We start from the raw sequence: 19,256 nt of genomic DNA on the forward strand, positions 1-19,256 counted from the left end.
GCTTATCCGGTTTCAGTACTGGGATGATGATGCTTTCTTATGACTGCGATGGAAACCTGCCCTCGCTCCAGATGCAATTAAAGATGGCAAGGATATGACACTGACAATCCACCAATAAGTGTTTGGTCATTTGGTTGTGGATGTGATCTGACTGTGGGGCTGTATCAAGGCAGTGGGTTAGGACACTAACGAATTCCTATTCACAGAATGGAGCATTATGCGGCTCCAGGTGGCATGCAGTAAAAGATAACTGGTTTTGCTCCACCCACTGATTTAGGACATGAAAGGCACATCAATAATTCTCAGACACTGTGGCTCAAGAATACTGCAGGGCAAAATGTTCGGTGACAGAGTCTGGGTCGAGGTAGACATTGCTATTCAAGGTAGTATCACATACACTTGCAGGTTGCTGGTCTCTGTAGAGACATCAGATCTTTGCCCAAAACTATGAAGGAGAGGTATGCGATTTGCAGTTCTGTCGTTTTATTATGTGGTGGACCCAGGCATAGAGTCACTTAAAGGCAGTGGGATGCTCCATTGATAGATGCTGCTTATGGTATTTGAGAACACGTCTACAATCTCTAATGGCCTCTGCGATTTCTGTTTACTACCAATGTAATATCTTCTGTCACTAATTCAGCTGCCGAAAGGATGGCTATAGTTATATTCTCGACTCCCTCGTTGATATCTCCATTCGGTGGGGAGCCAAGGACAGTAGCACCTTAGTCAGCACTGTTGAGAGCCCATATGGGTAGGCGTTACCACCTTCAGACTGACTACAACACAATATGTCACCAAGGAAGTTCTGTCAGAAATCACATGTAATAAATGATATCACATTTCTTTAAAATGCACAGAAAATGGAGCAATACATAACATGCAGCCTAAAACGATATGCGCCAATGGAAATACAGGGGACAAAAACCGTAAATTTGCACCGACAAAACAACTGGAACATTTGTGAAACAAACATCGGCAGTAAATGATAACAGCCTACTGGGTTCTTTAACATTTATCCAAATCAAATAACATTTGTTATCAATAGTTAATATGTGCATGTATGAACAGAAGTTGTACAGCAGGGGAACACCACAAAAAAGTGGGTGGAAATGTCTGATGATTTACATGCGATTGCAAAATCTACCACAATCAAAACATTGATTATAAAAGGTAAACCAGAGTCACAATATAGAACAATAAACAGAAACTTACCTCGATATAATGGAATATATCTTTAAATATTTTCTCTTCTGTAATCCGAAAATGTGGATCAAAGTCATTTGGGTGTGAGCATGTGTGAATGATTCCATTCATGTCAAGGTATAAGTTGTCAAAATCTGGTATCTGCAAAACAGAGGCAAATATATGCAAAACAAAATAATGTCAATAGCCTTGCCACAATGTATTAAGTTGAACTAAAACAAAACATCAACAAGTTCATGGCTACAGTGCCAAGTTATGATTGAAATTCAAGTTTCTGTTATTAACAGAAAATAAATGTCCGTTCACCGAGACGAATAACACTTCGAAGAAGAACATTTCAATTTGTCAGTGCACTATGTGAATAAATACATTATTTACAAATTTCTGATAACCTAAACAACGTAACGAAAACAAATTACATTTCTTATCAATTATGTTCCTACCTGGTATTCCTTCACAATTTCGCTTAGACAAGGGTATCTTTCACTAATCCATCTAAAAAACTTAGGGACACCCATTTTTTTCTACTAAAATTTAAAACGCTACACCACCACAATATCAGCTGCTTATACAACTGTTTATATTCCACATTTTCAACGATTTAATGCAAGAGCAGCGTAGCCAACATTAGCTGAATCAACGGTTATTTGAATGACGTTGGTTTCAACAACGAGTTTGTTTGCGCAGCCATCCGCAGCAATCACAGAAATATTCGTTTTGTAAGTAAAAACCGTCCTTTTCTCGCTGCAATGTATTTTATTTGTTTCAGACGCGATTCGTCTTTTACTTTAAGACATTTTCAGTGGAAATTTGGTTGGCTCTGCGCTTACTCTGAGTAGGCCACATGCTGGTGTTCGCACTATAACTTCACTTATGAAGTATACGGAATATATGCTTGTGTTTTGTAAGTGAAGTTACAGTGCATCCTCTAGCATGTGATCAGATGAAAGGAAATGCAGATGCCAGATAAAACAATCGAATAACTATTCCACTGAAGATCACTTCAAGTAAAAGGCGAAACGCGTCTGAAACAAATACAATACATTTCAGCAAGAAAAAGGCGGGTTTTATGTACAAAACGGACATTTGTTTCTCCCTGAAAGTAAATTTTGAACCAGGGAGTGTACCGTTTTGGTTGGTCATATCGAACGCTCCGCAACGGTTAATGTTTAATCTTTTATTTATTATTTATTTATTTGTCCATATAAATCTCTTTTTAAGTACATATATTGTACACAGGATATTGGACAGAAAACCTTTTCAGCTATTGGATTTTCAAACGTCAAACATTAATTTTATAAATTTTTATGACAAATTGGATCTATACAGTTAATAATCACAAATTTTTGAAATACTGTATATTTATAACTTATTTCTACAATTAAAGATACAAATTACATTTTTTCTTGCATAAGATACTGTGAGTGTTATTCTTCTTAAACATCACAGCATTGTTGAATGCTGTGTTCAAGCACTAAGTAAATGCTCGTAATCTGTGTAATTGCTATGAATTTCACTGTCAACATTTTCATGTATCCGGTATATTGCTCCATTCCTCGTACTTTCTCTTGCGTTGTTCATTTTCGGCAATCCTATTCATAGGTTAAGTTCCAACATCATTATTTCTGATGATGTGCATGGTGACCCGAAGGCTAGTGCTGTGGGTTATGTTGGTGACAATTTGCATGTTCGGGTATGAGTTGACGAAGTCAACGAAGGTTAGATTGAATTAGATGTACGGTACTTTTCGTTTCACAGAGCCGTAGTGAGGAGATCTCAAGAATGTAGAACAAATCAGAAAACAAGCATACACAACATATATTTACAAAGAAAAATATATGCTAATGTACCCTCCATAGATGCCAGTTGAAATGGTCCTCAAACTCTATGGCTGCCAGAACAGCCACTTTCAGCACGTTGCTAATTGTAAGACTTGCAGGCATCTACACTGAGTGTACAACGTGATATCTCTCAACCCATGCTGCTATTTCCCTAAGGGTTGCCATTTTTACATTTGAACTGCTGACAATTAATAGAACTTTACCAATAGCCTTTTGCAATTGTCTCCCCTTGACACAAAATAGTTGGTACCCCAACAAGCAAAGTGAATCTCTCAGACTCAGTTTCAATTAAAAGCAGCACCTTGAACTTGTTGGTTAGGGGGATACGGGTAATACTCTGACTCCTCCCTAGCCCCTGTCTCCCATGTACAGGAACCCTAGATCTGCCACTGAAGGTATTATTTCGCTGCAACTGCCGGCGGTAGCCGCCGGCAGTGACTGCGGGCAGTTGCGGCAAAGCAACGGAACATACGTCGTCGTAACTGCTCGGCAGACACCGGTCGTGACGTCATCGCGACTGCCGCGTCTCGGCCGCTGCAGAAGCAGTCAAGCAGTTGGGCCGCGACTGTCAAGGTACTATTTTGCTGCAACTGCCGGCCGTAGCGGCCTGCAGTGACGGCGAGCAGTTGACTACTGCTCTCAGGCAAAGCAACGGAATATATGTCGTTGTAACTGCTCGGCAGTCAGCGGTCGTGACGTCATAGCGACTGCCGCGTCTCGGCCGCTGCAGAAGCAGTTAAGCAGTTAGGTTCGCGACTGCTAGGTGTGTGACGAGTGCAGAAATCAACGACGCGCTATGTCGAAGAAAGGTTTTCACGATGACGACGACGAACTGTTAGTGGAGTATGAGCAGTTACTCTATACTGTACGATCATAAGCATACAGATTTCAGAAATGTGATGGCAAAGGATAAGGTGTGGAAGAAGATAGGAGAAGCAATGAAAAAAGATGGTAAGTGTTTTGCATATACGCATTCATTTATTTATGTTTTTTTCCTACTGTGACAAATTGTAAAATATGGAGGCTACAACAATGCTTCCTTTCTTTCTGTCACCAAACGATTACAACAATAGTCGTTACGAGTGTTAACAATACTTTATTTCCTTTATTTGAGCCTTAGTTCTTTTCAGGCTTGTAATAATTGATTTGTAGGTTCACAGAAGTAATTCTTAAATGTATCTCGTATCTGAAACCCTTCAGCTTGGTAGAATCCTCCTGTTCGGGGCAGGGGAATAATGATCTGTGGAAAACTCAAGTCATGGTCAAGTTCATAAAAAGGTCGTCCTCTTTTTTTTTTCTAAATAGGCGTTCCTGAAGTGATTGTGTAGACAGCAACAAGCTATAACGAGTTTATCACATGTGTTCGGTTGCAGATTCAGATTTGTGTATAACACTCGAAATACCTGACACTAAAGTCCAAAAGTGTTTTCAGAAACTCGGCGCGCTCGTGACAATTTATAGTTGAAGGTCGCTTTTCATTTATCTTGCTGGGCAGACGAGCGAGTGTAAGGCTCGAGAATATGCTTTCACAAGAGGAATGCCTCGTCGCCTACTATAACGAATGGCACCTTGATTTCAGTTAACGGAAGCTCTTCATCTGCTGGAAACACAGAAGTACTATGGAGAAGTACGCTTTGTAATTCCAGAAAAGGGAATCACTTTTTCCAGGACACTGTATGTTTCCCATCAATCGCAGCACAGCAGTACCAACCTGACTTGCCCTACATCGTTTGTGCAAAATACGTACCTAAACACTATTTACAGGACCAATAAAGAAATACAAAATACAAAAATAGGGAAACCGCAAAGAGTGTAGAATTCTTTCGCACCTTCCCTGAAAGATTCTCGAGATGGAGGAGGTAGGAAGATATGTGCCAAGTGTTGGCACATAGCTTCTACTGTTTCACAAAGTATGATGTTCACGTAGCTTGGTGATATCCGGAAACCATATCCAAGGGACACGAAACTCTCCCCTGTAGCTAGAAACCTGTAACACAAACCATAATTATTATTAATACATGAAACATAAATAATATATCTTGTCCTAATTACACAGCTAAACAAATATCGTTCCGTTTCAGGCAACCAGTGTAAGAAGAGATGGAAAGACATCAGAGGTAACTACTGGAAAACAGTTCGAAAAGAACAACTGCAAACAGGTTCTGCAGCACCAAGTTCAACAACAAAATGGGCGTTTTTCAACAGACTAGGCTTTTTGAGAGATGTAAAAAGGGAGCAGTCATCTTTTTGTAGTGTTCCCCTGAAGGAGCCAACAGGTGTTGAAGGACTGCTATCTGATGAAGACGGACAAAATGCCAATGAAACAGGGCCTGACACTCCCCAAGCCATTGCTTCCTTGTCCCCTTGTCCTCTGCCAACTCTTCCATCTCAGCTCGCAGATCGAGGAAAACACACTGGGATTCAGTCAACCAAAGGGGCCAACAACGATTGGAATTGCTGCAGCGCTTGGCTAATAATCGGGAGCCAGAAGATAATGTGGGGCTGTTCATAAGAAGCATCACAGCGTCAATTAGGAAGTTACCACGTCACCTCATTAATAAAGCGAAAATTGACATTTTAAGCTATGTTACGGTACTTGACAGTTCTTCAGAATCATCTCTTGTGCCACTTCTTGTCAGCATCAGTCCTTCCAGCTCGTCTTCCCTTTCATCCCCGTTCGAACGAACATCATCGGTTGGAGAAGATACGTACACTTTCACCCCATTAATAAATGTCGAACCACAAGCAGGTGATACTACTTTTGAAAATAATTACTTATCATAATGTAAACACAGTGTAAAGATAGTGTAAAAATAAACAATGAACTGTACAGGCCCTGAGTCGTTACCAAATAAACCTATTATTTTAATAGAAATTTATGTTACTTCATAGAGATACAAAATTATCCATTTTAAACCATTGTTGATGAGTACATATGTTTTTATACAGATACTTACCGTAAAGTCACTGCCATTTTTTCGTCGGCTTCTATTGGAGTTTGCACTGCGCTAGTAGCTGTTCCTGCTATATCTTCTTTCACCAGACTTAAAACAAAATCGAACTGAGATGAGTTAAGTCTAAAGAAATTTCTGAAAATCTCTTCATTGTTTAGCAGGTGACCGGTTACTAAAATAGCATAAATTCCTTCACTTTACTGTGTTTGGAAAATGCTGTGTGGACAAGATCTTGTAAGCATTGCAATAATTTTCTCTTCTTCTTCCTCGTCCACCAAAAAAAACCTAAAATGGTATTAACATCCAAGTTGCAAACTCGTGTGCATGTTCCTTTCACAGAGTAACTCACTGAGTGGCGTGGCCACTGCGGTCAGCAGTCTCAACGAAATACACAGGCAGTGACGGTCGGCAGTTGCGCTACGGCGGCCTGTCACAGCGAAATAGTACTTTATGGCACTCACAGACAAGTGGATGAGTTGTGGTGTATCTTTTATTTCCTTTAGAGGAGATTAGCCACAGGAGAGGAGAGTACTTGGAATACTTCTGATACAAAATTGTTAAGTCTTTGATGGCCACTTGTTGACAAACTGCTTGTTGGCTTCTGTCTCGGGTTCTTCGGCCGACGTTCATCTCATGATTTTTCTGACATTTCGCCAGCATGAATGGCTGGCATTGTTAAAGTTTAATCTTCCATTACTGGTGCTGGACTGGAACTGAGCTCGCAGCTGCAAACTATATGTACCTGATGCACCAATGTCCAGGGGCATCTCTGCGGTCATTGCCGGTGTGGTTCTCCTCTTGTTATCTGTGGCTGTCGTTCGCTGCTGCACAGGAAGCCAGGATCCGTTTACCTTGAGGCTTTCATCTTTCTTATTGAAGCTATTCTCGCGTTTGTGTATTTCTGTAGCTTCTCCGAACAAGCAGGTGTGATAATTCTTCTCTACAGCCAGAACTTCAGTGTCAGCGAATTTTACTATGTGGTCGGTCTCACACAACATGTGGTTTGTCACAACCGATTTCTCGACCCTCCCCAACCTGCAGTGTCGCTTATGTTCTGTGATCGTGGTGTTAGTTGATCGTCCAGTCATTTCAACATAAACTTTTCCGCATGTACCTGGTATGCGGTATATTCCCGACACTATAAGTGGGTCTGTTTTCTCCTTTGCTGATCTGAGACACTCTTTGATTTTCTTTGTCAGTTTGTAAATAATCTTTACGCCGTGTTTTCGCAGTATACAGCCGATCCTGTCCATCACTCTGGGAATGTGTGTCAGGAAGGCCACGCCCAACATTTCTTTTTCTCGATTGTCACTTCACCGAGTGTTTGGCTCTGTTATACAGTAGAGCGTCGGTTATCCGAACGTCGGTCAATCGAACGACCGCTTAACCGAACTGTGTACTCGCTCACCCCTGTTACTCTCCCACCCTACCGTCCATCATCCCAAAAGAAAGACGCGTCCTACATGATCAGTGCAGCATGGAATAGTGTAAAAGAAGATAATTTCAAGAAAGCCTGGAATAAAATTTTGGACACAGAAGAAAAATCACAAGGTAGGATTGAAAATGACAAACAGAATGATATGTCCGAAATTCTCGGTATGCTAAAAGAAATAGATTGGCATGGATGTGATGAAGAAGACGTTCATGAATGGATGAATATCGATGATGCAGATTCAGGACACCAAATCATGCAGGACAGCGAGATTGTAAACGTCGTCACTGATAAAGATGCATCTCATCATCAGTACTCCAGAAAGTGAAGATGAAAGTATACCAATAGCTTGTGAGGCATTCACTTGTTTAGATACTGCCTTGCGATGGTTTGAAGCCCAAGATGAAAGTGACCAGTTTCAGATATCTGTAATGAAAAAAGTACGTGACTTAGCTGCTCGTAAGCGTGTAGGCTTGCTTAGACAGACCAAAATAAAGGATTTTTTTTTAAACGTTAATTTTGTATATTGTGCCTATTGTTCATGCAAAATGCGTATGTAATATGTATATATTTTTGTTTAATAAACTGTGCCACATACTATATATTCCTACTGAAGTTACCTTTGTTTGTTACTTTGTAATACCAATAGATGCCTGTTTTTATGAATAAATTTACGGTACAGTACTTCTTTTTGGCAAATAAACATGTACAGTTCGATTATCCGAACAAACCAGTTTTCCGAACACCCATGTCCCCCAATTACTTCGGATAATCTATGCTCTACTGTACCTTTAATATAACTTGTGAACTACACATTGTTCCTCGGAACACTTTCCAAGTGTTGTATTTGCATCTGATGTGTTGCGGCTCACATATTCGTCTTGCACCTGCATATGTAAGGTGCAGCATTTCAGACGCAAAATATAAAAATCACCAGACAAACATCAGCCAAAGAACCCGAGACAGAAGCCAACAGGCAATTTGTCAGTACTTTTGATATCTCTCTACAGCTCTCTAATGTATTCATGTGCAGGAGATTCTAATCACTCTACAGCACTCCGAGTGATTTGTAACTGCTTTTGAACAGCAATGAACTCGTCCCCTACCTAACAATAGCATTCACAGTGGGGCTGTGTTATGGCTGGTGCAATGTTTTACAGAGAAGTAAAGTTTTTTTATATATTCTGTTGTTGAATTTGTAGGTTTTCTCAATTTCTTGCTTTATGTCTTGGTAGGAACTTATTTAAGACATTCAGAATGGAGTACAGGATGCTACTCTGCCTCACAGGATAAATTATATGTGGCAATCAATTGTGTCTTGAATTGCAATTGTGTATGAGGATAATACTTGCTGCTACTGTGGGATTCTTGATGAAGGCACGTGTGCCGCCCAGGTCATTACAAATGGTGAGCACTTCAGGGAGATCAGCCAGAGTGACTGAGTATGAGTGTGGTATACATGGGGTTCCTGATCAGGGAATTGGTAAACACCACCAGTCCTCTAACACCATAAACCCCTTGGCATGCTTCAGCAACCACCATGAGCTGTGCTGATGGAATGTTGCGTTTCTTGGTGAAAGAGGTTCTTGACCTTACCACCTCGCTCACAATTGGACAAACCTCTATTAAAAACCCTCAACCTTAATGTGAGGTTAGTGGCTATATGGTGTGTAGCTGTTGAGGTTTAACAGTTGCTAGTGGGCAACCACTGGGGCACCAGCCACAACCCAGTAGAATGAGGCTTACCCAGATATGCAAGTCTCTGGTTGGGAGGGCACTGACTTTCCTAGCATCACATAGGGCCACAAATGGTTGTTGCAACAGGAGGAAGGAGAGGATGGGGGCTGCCAAGGAGTAAAAAATACCTCTTCAACAAAGTGGGGTCAACCCAAGTACATCCTCCAGAGAATGGATAATTGTGGCAAAGTTACATGTGTGTAAAAGGAAACACATGGGCAAGAATATTTATTTAGTGCTATTGAAGATGTTTAATTTCAAAAGGTGTCCCCTTTCTATATAAGTAAAGTTTTGCATAAAATTGCAGTGAGTTTGAAACCTGTAAAATTATTATGCAGTGGCACCCTCTTGATGGAAACCGCAACATTTTGCCAGGGGACCATGCTTTTTGAGACTGAGAATCTCGATGAACATCGAAAAGTAGTGGAACAGCACAAGACCCTTAACTTCAGTAAGGGTGCTAAAAGCTGTGAAGATATCATGAAAATGGACACAGCAGAACTACAAAAGGAATGGGAAGTGGAAGGTGTCAGAGGAGCACAAAATATGACGAAAGAGTTAATGGCAAACTACAAAAATCTACTGCTTTCATTTCAGCACTCAGTTCACCACAACTACCTGATCAGATAAAGGCTGTATCTATCTGTCACAAAGTAAGATTGTATATACCAAATCCAATGGGATGCTATAATGGTTGTCGGCCACTGTGGCAGAGTGGTTCTAGGCTCTTCACTCTGGAACCGTGCTGCTGCTATGGTCGCAGGTTCAAATCCTGCCTTGGGCATGGATGTGTGTGACGTACTTAGGTTAGTCAGATTTAAGTAGTTCTAAGTCTAGGGGACTGATGACCTCAGATGTTTAGTCCCATAGTGCTTAGAGCCATTTGAACCATTTTTAGCTACATTTGTCACAGATTTGGCCAACCCACAATACTTTGTAAATGAAGGGGTTCGGAAGATGTCCACAAAGCAGGAATTTCCTGTTCATCTGCAGGAAAATATAGGAACTGCTCAAATACACACCCTGTTTGGAACAAAAATTGTGCTGTGTATTTTGAAGAAGATCAAAGAAATAAAAGCAACAAAGTGATTTTCATAGGTGGAAGCTAAAAAGGAATATAAGGGTATACAGCATTCTGCTTTGGCAACATACTTTGGATCCACTTTGAAGAAAGCAGTAGCCAAAGTCAGGGCCATCACATAAACGAAAATAAGAGAAGGCACCAGAAACTTCTGCACCTGTGAGTACACACTGAGCAGTTCTCAGGATACTAATTCCTTAATGTCTTCCAAGCCACAGAAAGCAGTAATGGCTACCAAGATACAGACACAAATTGAAGAAAACAGAAAGATTGCTCTTCATCCTCAACTCTAAGTCTCCACAACAAAAACAGAGATCCTCATGAATGGATGTATCACAGCCAATGCAAGCAGCTATAAAACCATCATACATATTTCCAGGATGAGTTTTCACTCTGCAGTGGAGTGTGCGCTGATATGAAATTTCCTGGCAGATTAAAACTGTGTGCCCGACCGAGACCCGAACTCGGGTCATACATATTTCCAGGATGAGTTTTCACTCTGCAGTGGAGTGTGCGCTGATATGAAATTTCCTGGCAGATTAAAACTGTGTGCCCGACCGAGACCCGAACTCGGGTCCTTTGCCTTTCGCGGGCAAGTGCTCTGCCATCTAAGCTACCGAAACTTTCATGTCACAGCCATCCACATGTAATAAAACTGGTTTCTAAAATATAATTTTTGGAAAATAAGCTGTACACAATGTGTTGCTGGAGTATTTTCAGCATACCTTATTAAAATATCTAAGTATTCATTATTATTCTAATTATTTGTTTTACCTATTTTTGTTTTATATTTTAAATTGTTATTTTTCTATTTTAAACTCATGTTACTTTAGTTTACCATTTTAGATATGTGTATTTCGCTTAGCTGAAAATAATAAGTAACTCATTATTATGATACAAAATCACTACAATAATGACAAAAGGAGGGTCAGCATTGTTCATTGAAGTAGAAATCCTTATTTCTGTTGCAAATCAATTTTAATCACTGCATGACCATCATCAGTGCTAGTCTTAAAGCCCTGTGGACTCAGAAATAGAAGCAGTAAAACTGCAATATCTACACGTGTCAATGAAGGTACAAATACAGATCAATTGCAAATTGATTTGCAACATAAATAATAATTTATGCGTCCATGACCAATGGTGAACCTTCTTTTTGGTAATACTGGTGTGGTGGTCATGGTGCACCAACTCCTAATAGAAGCTCCATTAAAGAAAAAAAAAGCAATAACGATTATCTCTAGAGAAATGCTTAAAACACATTCTTTATACCATGTACATAAAATGAATGAAATTCTTTCACATAATGCACACGATGGACAACATAATATAATTTGTTTTATATTGTGCTGCCTATCGCTAGATTCTCAAATTGTAGTGGGCAATCCTCTAAATATCGTGATTTGTACCATGTATAATTTAGGACACTGGAAAACTGTGGTAAAGGAATTGATTATCTACTAGTGACTGCAGCTTGGTTATATTTTTTCTCAGGTGGGGATTGGCACTGTAATCATTTGGCAGAATTAGATCTGAAAGTCTTCTCACTAAGTTGTTCTACCATCAAAAGCTGCATTTTTTCCATGACTGTACCTGCGCTATTGAGCCCTTTGGGATCGCCAGATGAACAAGATCCTTGCCCTCCTGTATGATGATCAAATCAGTGGTCATAATGTTTTGGCTTATCAGTGTATTTATGTGTAATAGTTCTTTCTTAATCAGACACTTTGAACTAAGCAGTTAAAGACTATTGTTAACTTTCACATGCAAGTAAATCTGGAAATGGAAAAGGATTCTGTTGCTCTAATTCAAAACATACGCAAAATATTAGTTTTCATTAGATGAGTATATAAAAGCAGTCTGCGGTAGTTGTCTCATTTTATTGCAGAATTTCTTAATACACTAGATACTCCTTGGATTTTCTTTTTCATGTCAAGATGTAAGAATATCATAACTAAGTATATGTGAAATATGAAAAAAGGGAGGTATGTGCTATAAGAAATACAGGCACAGAAATTCTGAACACTTATTTTTAGAGCAGCAGATCATACAGATATCTTCAGGATGAAAACAGAGGCATGGCAATGTGAAGAAAAGATCCATTGTATGCACATAATCAATTGATTTGTATAAAACCCCCTCTCCTTCTACCTCCTCTTCCTGCCCCTACCTGTCCATCTTCTCCTCCCTCTCTCTCTGTCCATTTCCTCCATCCATCGCTCCTCCACTCTGTGTGCATTTGGTCTTCCTTTCCTTCTTTGATCTCGAGCATTGTTTATTGTTATTTCGAACACAAACTTGATTGGGAATTGAAGTCACTTAAAGAGAATGGGTAAATCAGTTGGAATCATTGGCAAACAGGGTATGAGACAGACCTCTCCAGCTGCTGAATCTGTGAGGATAACAGCTTCAGTGATAGTATTTTGCGCAGTTTTAATGTCCCAAAGGGTAGGATTACAAAGTTTTGGATGACAGATTCCATAGTAGTATTCTAATTTTAATACAAAGTAAAAAAAAGTTTTGAATCACCAGTACAGAAAATTGGAATAGAGATCAAGACAAACACCATTTTCGTCCATTTTACTGCTCATGAAAACCACACATGGCATGTTGTACCACCATGCAGCAAGACCTTCAGAGGTGGTGGTTGTAAGGTGCCTCTTACGTGAGGAAGAGAATTTTTACCAGTTTTAATAAATTATTGTCTCTTATTGATGTATTCGCAATAGTTAGGAAGTACTGTAGTCCACAGCCGGCCATGAGTCGGAGCGCATTTTCCACGCTGGCTGGCTAGGTGACAAAGCGACCATATGTCATGCGTAGTGGGGTAGGGCTCACCGCTGGACTGTAGCAACAAGCGCCAGCCTGGGAAATATACATGACGGGAAGTACCGCCATCTTGGCACCAAAGTCACCGATTTTGTTTATTTATATTTAATATTTAAAGTCATTTATGACAACATGAATACTAGGAGGAGCCTCTGGATGTTTAAAACTATTTATTATAATTTTGCCTCATTAAAATTCACACCCATTCATTAACAAATTCATATCTTAATAAGTATGAACTTGATTGTGATGAAACTAGTAAGAGATACGGACTGCGTGCCAAAGTCGGCAGTCGGCGTTAAGAGCTCTTCCTGTCTTGTTCGATGGTAGCCCTGCTCTCTGTTACAAGTAGTTGGTGACCTGAGTGTTTCATTATTGATCTAATGGGAATAAAAGTGATATTACGGCATTCTGAATGCTAATTTCTAGTAAATAGATACCCCAAAGTTGATCGACAGCAATTTCAGATAATTAGCTTCCACCGACAGAGACATCCAATGAAGAATCTGCACGGGACGACATTTACGAGAGCTGCACAGCACACAGGTAGGAGGAAATCTGATGACATGACCCACCAAGGCGGGTCAAGGAAGGTCCGACTTCCACTAGCAAATTCCAGATGGAAATGCTGACCAGTTATACTGTACGTCACATTTCCCAACCTCTATGGACTCGCGGCTAAGCTAAGTAATAACAGTATGAGTTTAGAAGCGAGGGGATCTTGCATGGTCCAGATTGCTGTACACACAGATACCTCTAATAACCAGCAGCACATCCTCTTGCATTAATGCATGCCTGTGTCTGTTGTGGCATACTATCCAGAAGTTCATCAAGGCACTGTTGGTCCAGATTGTCCCACTCCTCAATGGCAATTCGGTGCAGATCCCTCAGAGTGGTTGGTGGGTCACATCATCCATAAACAGTCCTTTTCAATCTATCCCAGGCATGTCCGATAGGTTTCATGTCTGGAGAACGTGATGGCCATTCTAGTCGAACAATGTTATTATCCTGAAGGAAGTCATTCACAAGATGTGCACAATGGAGGTGCGAATCGTCATCCATGAAGACTAATGCCTCACCATTATGCTACCGATATGGTTGCACTATCAGTTGGAGGATGGCATTCACCTGCACAGCCATTACAGCACCTTCCGTAACCTCCAGCAGTGTACTCCAGCCCCACATAGTGTCACCCCAAAACAGCAGGGAACCTCCATCTTGCTGCACTCACTGGACAGTGTGTCTAAGGCGCTCAGCCTGACCAGGTTGCCTCCAAACATGTCTCTGACAATTGTCTAGTTGAAGGCATATGTGACACTCATCAGTAAAGAGAACGTGATGCCAATCCCCAGCAGTCCATTTGGCATGATGTTGAGCCCATCTGTACTGTACTGCATGGTTTATTGGTTGCAAAGATGGACCTAACCATGGACGTCGGGAGTGAAATCTTGTGCATCATGCAGCCTATTGCGCAGAGTTTGAGTCATAACACAACGTCCTGTGGCTGTGTGAAAAGCATTATTCAACATGGTGGCTTTGCCGACAGGGTTCCTCCGAGCCATAATTTGTAGGTTGCGATCATCCACTGCAGGAGCAGCCCTTAAGTGGCCTGAGTGAGGCTTGTCATTGACAGTTCCTGTGTCTCTGTATCTCCTCCATGTCTGAACATCACTTTGGTTCACTCCGAGATGCCTGGACACTTCCCTTGTTGAGAGCTCTTCCTGGTACAAAGTAACATTGCGGGCATGATCTAACAACAGTATTGACTATCTAGGCATGGTTGAACTACAGACTACACGAGCCGTGTATCTCCTTCCTGGTAGAATGACTGGAACTGATTGGCTGTATGAGCCCCTCTATGTAAAGGCGCTGCTCATGCATGGTTGTTTACATCTTAGGGTGGGTTTAGTGACATCTCTGTACAGTCAAGGGTACTGTGTTTGTGGTATAATATCCACAGTCAAGGTCTGTCTTCAGGAGGTCTGATAACCAGGGTGATGCAAAACTTTTTTTGATGTGTGTATTTGCACAGGTGTGACTATGCAGTAGGTGCAGGTGCATCAGAGGCTGGCAGTGGCTCAATAATACTCAGGGAAGACAACCCAATGAGAGGAAACAAAAGCTCACCATGCTGGTCAATCAGCAGAAAGTCTAAAACCACACAGAGAAGAGCACATGGTAAACTTGGCACACTGTTAATGCAGGTGGCTGAACACTCAGCAACAACAGTCGACGTGAAGTGCAAGATGAGGTCTGCAGTGGCTCAACGCAGCATAAGCCCTGCCCACCCCACTTTCTGCCATCTGCTGGCAAAAACTTCTATCAGTAAGCCTGCTCTCATGTCACATTCACCTTCCGTGGGAGGTTTCTGCACCGTTTCACCATGCTACCTGTGCCGTATCTTCTGTTTCCATGAGAATGCCTGCTAGCAGGGATTCTAAACTAATTTTAGGCCAATGCACCATAAATGCAACTTTCCTAATTTATGTTAAAACCCAATGCAAGGAAGAAAACAAAACAGCACGTTGGTGTGTGTACTATTCTTATTTAAAATTACATATAAATAAGGAGAATACATTTTGTCTAATGGTTTAAATCCCCAGCTATTGTACTTAAAATCAACTGCAAGAAAGAAAATACCACCTTACATTTCTACAGTAGAGCACACCACAGCATGTTCTTCCTCACAGTCAGTTTTAACAGAAAATCTGTAAATTGTTTAAAACAAATATGTAGCATAAGCCCATCTCAATGTTTATTAGAGTATCATGTAAAAATCTGAAGTAAATTGGTCACTAACTTTTCAAGATTTTGGCAACATCTTGCCTCAATATAGTAGTATAGCTGTATACTAAACAGTAAAATCCAATGCTCTATCTTAAGAAAAATGCTATAGTAAAAAATTAACTTCAGTACTGGTTCTTAAAGTTACTGACATTGTTTCACAAATACTGTGCTGGAAACAAGTTATTTTACAGGCAATCACAGAAAATAAAAGCAACAACCAACCACTGTTAATAAAGCCATTTATTAAGAACAATTACTATTTTTGACAAAACAGCATTTATTTATTTTACTTGTGAAGTATTATCTTTATGAGAGAGAATTTCATGCTTGTACACAATATACATAGGGTTTTATACATATAACCTCCTCTTTCTGACTTCATATTTGCAGCTTATTATGTCTGATTCCCTTTTCCCACCACTGTGTAATTTTCTGACACACTGATGAGTATGAACACACGCTACTTCAGTTACAAGTTAGAGAATTTTGCTGCCTGTATCAAGAATTACAGGATTTTTCGAGTATTAAATTTTAATTGATAAGGCAGCCTCAAAGTGCTTTGCACTCAAGTTTGTTTCACAATATATTACTCACATTTGTAGCACAGAATTTTCCCAGCTAGCATTTCCCTATATACCAGTCTCAGGGTACAGAAATTTTGTGGAATTAAATTTGGGATTTTTTCCCATGAGAGCCAGAGGTATGAAGATTTCTGTACTATCATCTATAAATGACTAAATGTGTTGCAAATTAATTTTATATTAAAAATTATGTCTTTCAATTGAAGAACAGGTGCATGTTTTCATATGTATGACATAATGTGTTGGTACAAGTTTTTATTTTGGTTGGTATTATTGTTTGTTTTCAGCCTGCCTTTAACCTAGTGTTAATCTCTCATTGATCTGAAGATCTGCCTGGAACCACATGTGGTTAAGGGTCCACATTAAACTGTAGGTCCTCTTTCCCCAGTAGGATTACTGGGGTAGTGGGGATGCAAGTCACCAAAGTGGCATCTAGTTAAACAGATAAAATCCTTTGCCACAGGAGTGCTTGATAATTTACAATTGTCACTGACTATTAAAGGATCAGTTGATGCCATAATTAACAAACTGGTCTCTTGAAGTACAGTGTTCAACATTTACAAAAGTACATTTTCATCTGGGACTTGAGTAAGTCTTTAGTCGTACTCGGTGATGCTGACTGCTTCAGATGAGATTACGAACTGATGCAGAGCACTTCCATGCTCGGCTCTATGTTGACCTCCGTGTGAGGGTACTGCAATACTGAGACAGACATGGTCTTCAGGAGCACCTCCCATTCATCGTTGCGAATTGAAGCAAGACCTCACTAACATCTGTGGTATTAATGTGTAGTGCTGACTTCGGTGTGGCACCGCTATCTCTAGACAATGTCATAAGAGATTCGTAGCTGGCAGAGCATACAACAGTTGTGACAGCTTCTTATATCCCTCAGAAACAGAAAACAAGAGCAGATGTCCGTCCTTCATAAGCTGCCACAAATTTTACATTTTGCCCCATAAATGTAAAGTGCACTTTTAAAAAAGCAAGGAACTATGCAATGTAAAAACATTTTTTACTGCCCATATAACCTTTATTTTTTTGTAAACACTTATGTACCAATACCATATGTGTTGTCACTTCCAAACTAAAGGTTACACTTTGAATTCAGTGCATTGATTATAGATAAAAATGACTATCCACAAAAATCAGGAAATCAGTAGCAAATATTTTGCGAAGCACCTGCTCTCACAGCAGTGATGTGTGGATGACTTACGTAATGCCAATTACACTGAACATAAACTTAGGTGCTTCAAATCTTTATTCACAAATACTGGAAGTCTCCATCTGTTAGAAACACATATAAGATAGTTCTTCACCAATTTGAGAGTTTTGGTCTTTTGATGAAAACTGTTACATGCTGGTTTGCGCAGTTTGTCCTGTCAAAATAGTTTTATTCACTAATAACACTAAACAAATCCATAAAACTGTTGACCTGGCAGTGTTCAAGAAATTACTGGCACAATTTTGTATTAATTTTGCAGTAACTTTGTCCTCGGCAACAGTATTGTGTTCAACACCTACACACATGGTCATCTAAGTGTCTGTATCCAGTACATAAAGAAAGCAATGACATGCGTGTATTCTGCTGCATTGGTAGATCCTGCAGAATCCTGAGTATCTCCTTGGGAACCATAGTAGTCACCTGAGAAAACAAAATTTAATTTTGTTATGGTTTGTAGAAAACAATATAGACAATAACAAAAAACACACACACACACACACACACACACACACACACACACACACACACACAGAGAGAGAGAGAGAGAGAGAGAGAGAGAGAGAGAGAGAGAGAGAGAGGATTTGCTACAGCTGAACATCATGATGTCTTCCTCTAGGTGTTTTGCCTATTTTTCAAAATATTCTACCGATATGTTACTCAAAATCATTCTCATCATACAACTAACACTGTAGCATCCTTCTGAGCTCTATGCAAATGTCAGGCTTATAATCACTTGAAGCTACAGTTTCATAGCCTTAATCCTGTTTTTTATATATATTTCTCTGGAAAGAAGAGTGGAGACAAAATATGTAGCGTTTATGGTCCAATCTATGATGTGATGTAATATGCTTTTCAAAACTCTGGCTTAAAGCTGAGCAACCTTACAGTAACTCATATTAAAAACTATAATACTGGCTCCAACTACTTTAGAACTTTCAAAAGAGTTAGTGCGTCTATGATATTACTTAGGACTGGTACCTAGTTCTCTGTGGGAAAAAATGGGATTGCCTTACAGTGGGGAAACACTTTGAGAATTCTCTTGTTTTGATTAGGCAATAAAAACTAACCATGAACCACATCTATGAGTACCAAATGGTGTATCAGGATAAACTGGAGCAAATTATGATCCTCTAGATTACCAAAAGTGAAAAAATTATATTATTTGGTGACTTAATAGGCTAACTTGACTACTAGTACATTATGTTTGACAAACATGGTCAAGCTACATACAAGAGTAACACTTCAGTTGACGCAGTATTTATTAATCCTATCCCTACATCAGTACTCAGTTTACAAAATTTGCCCAACAGGCTTTCTGATCATGAAGATTCCGTACTTCAAAAATTAAACAAGTGGACATGAGCAAAAAGAGATCCTAATAATCTAAAAGATCTACAAGTCTTGATAAAAGACTCTGGCAATTTAATTTCTTATATGTAACTTGAGAGCGAATAGGGTGCAAACAGATATGGATAGTGGCCCAAGTCAGAACTCTGAGAACACTCAGATCATTCCAGTGACTTGCAGACATGAAAATATCAGTCTTTCTTATGGGATTTCAATTAAACGAACTGCAGCATTGTCCCCAC

The 19,256-nt window shown here is 39.9% G+C and overlaps 2 protein-coding genes across 2 annotated transcripts in view; both read right to left on the reverse strand.

The window, feature by feature from the left end:
- Nucleotides 1–2,223, reverse strand: part of LOC126293418 (5'-3' exoribonuclease 1) — a 188,113-nt gene extending 185,890 nt beyond the window's left edge. Inside the window, exons 1-2 of the mRNA XM_049986642.1 lie at nt 1,647–2,223; nt 1,213–1,344 (exon numbers count right to left, since the gene is read on the reverse strand). Coding sequence (XP_049842599.1) covers nt 1,213–1,344; nt 1,647–1,721 — 207 coding nt within the window. The 5' untranslated portion in view covers nt 1,722–2,223. The remainder of the gene's footprint in view (nt 1–1,212; nt 1,345–1,646) is intronic.
- Nucleotides 2,224–16,084: 13,861 nt separating this feature from the next.
- The window catches only part of LOC126293176 (probable cytochrome P450 304a1), a 97,554-nt gene continuing 94,382 nt past the window's right edge, over nt 16,085–19,256 (reverse strand). Inside the window, exon 10 of the mRNA XM_049986274.1 lies at nt 16,085–18,087. The gene's annotated coding sequence lies outside the window, so the exon portion shown is untranslated. The remainder of the gene's footprint in view (nt 18,088–19,256) is intronic.

Source organism: Schistocerca gregaria, chromosome 10 (genome assembly GCF_023897955.1).
Source record: "Schistocerca gregaria isolate iqSchGreg1 chromosome 10, iqSchGreg1.2, whole genome shotgun sequence".
In the NCBI taxonomy this organism is placed as follows: Eukaryota; Metazoa; Arthropoda; class Insecta; order Orthoptera; family Acrididae; genus Schistocerca; species Schistocerca gregaria.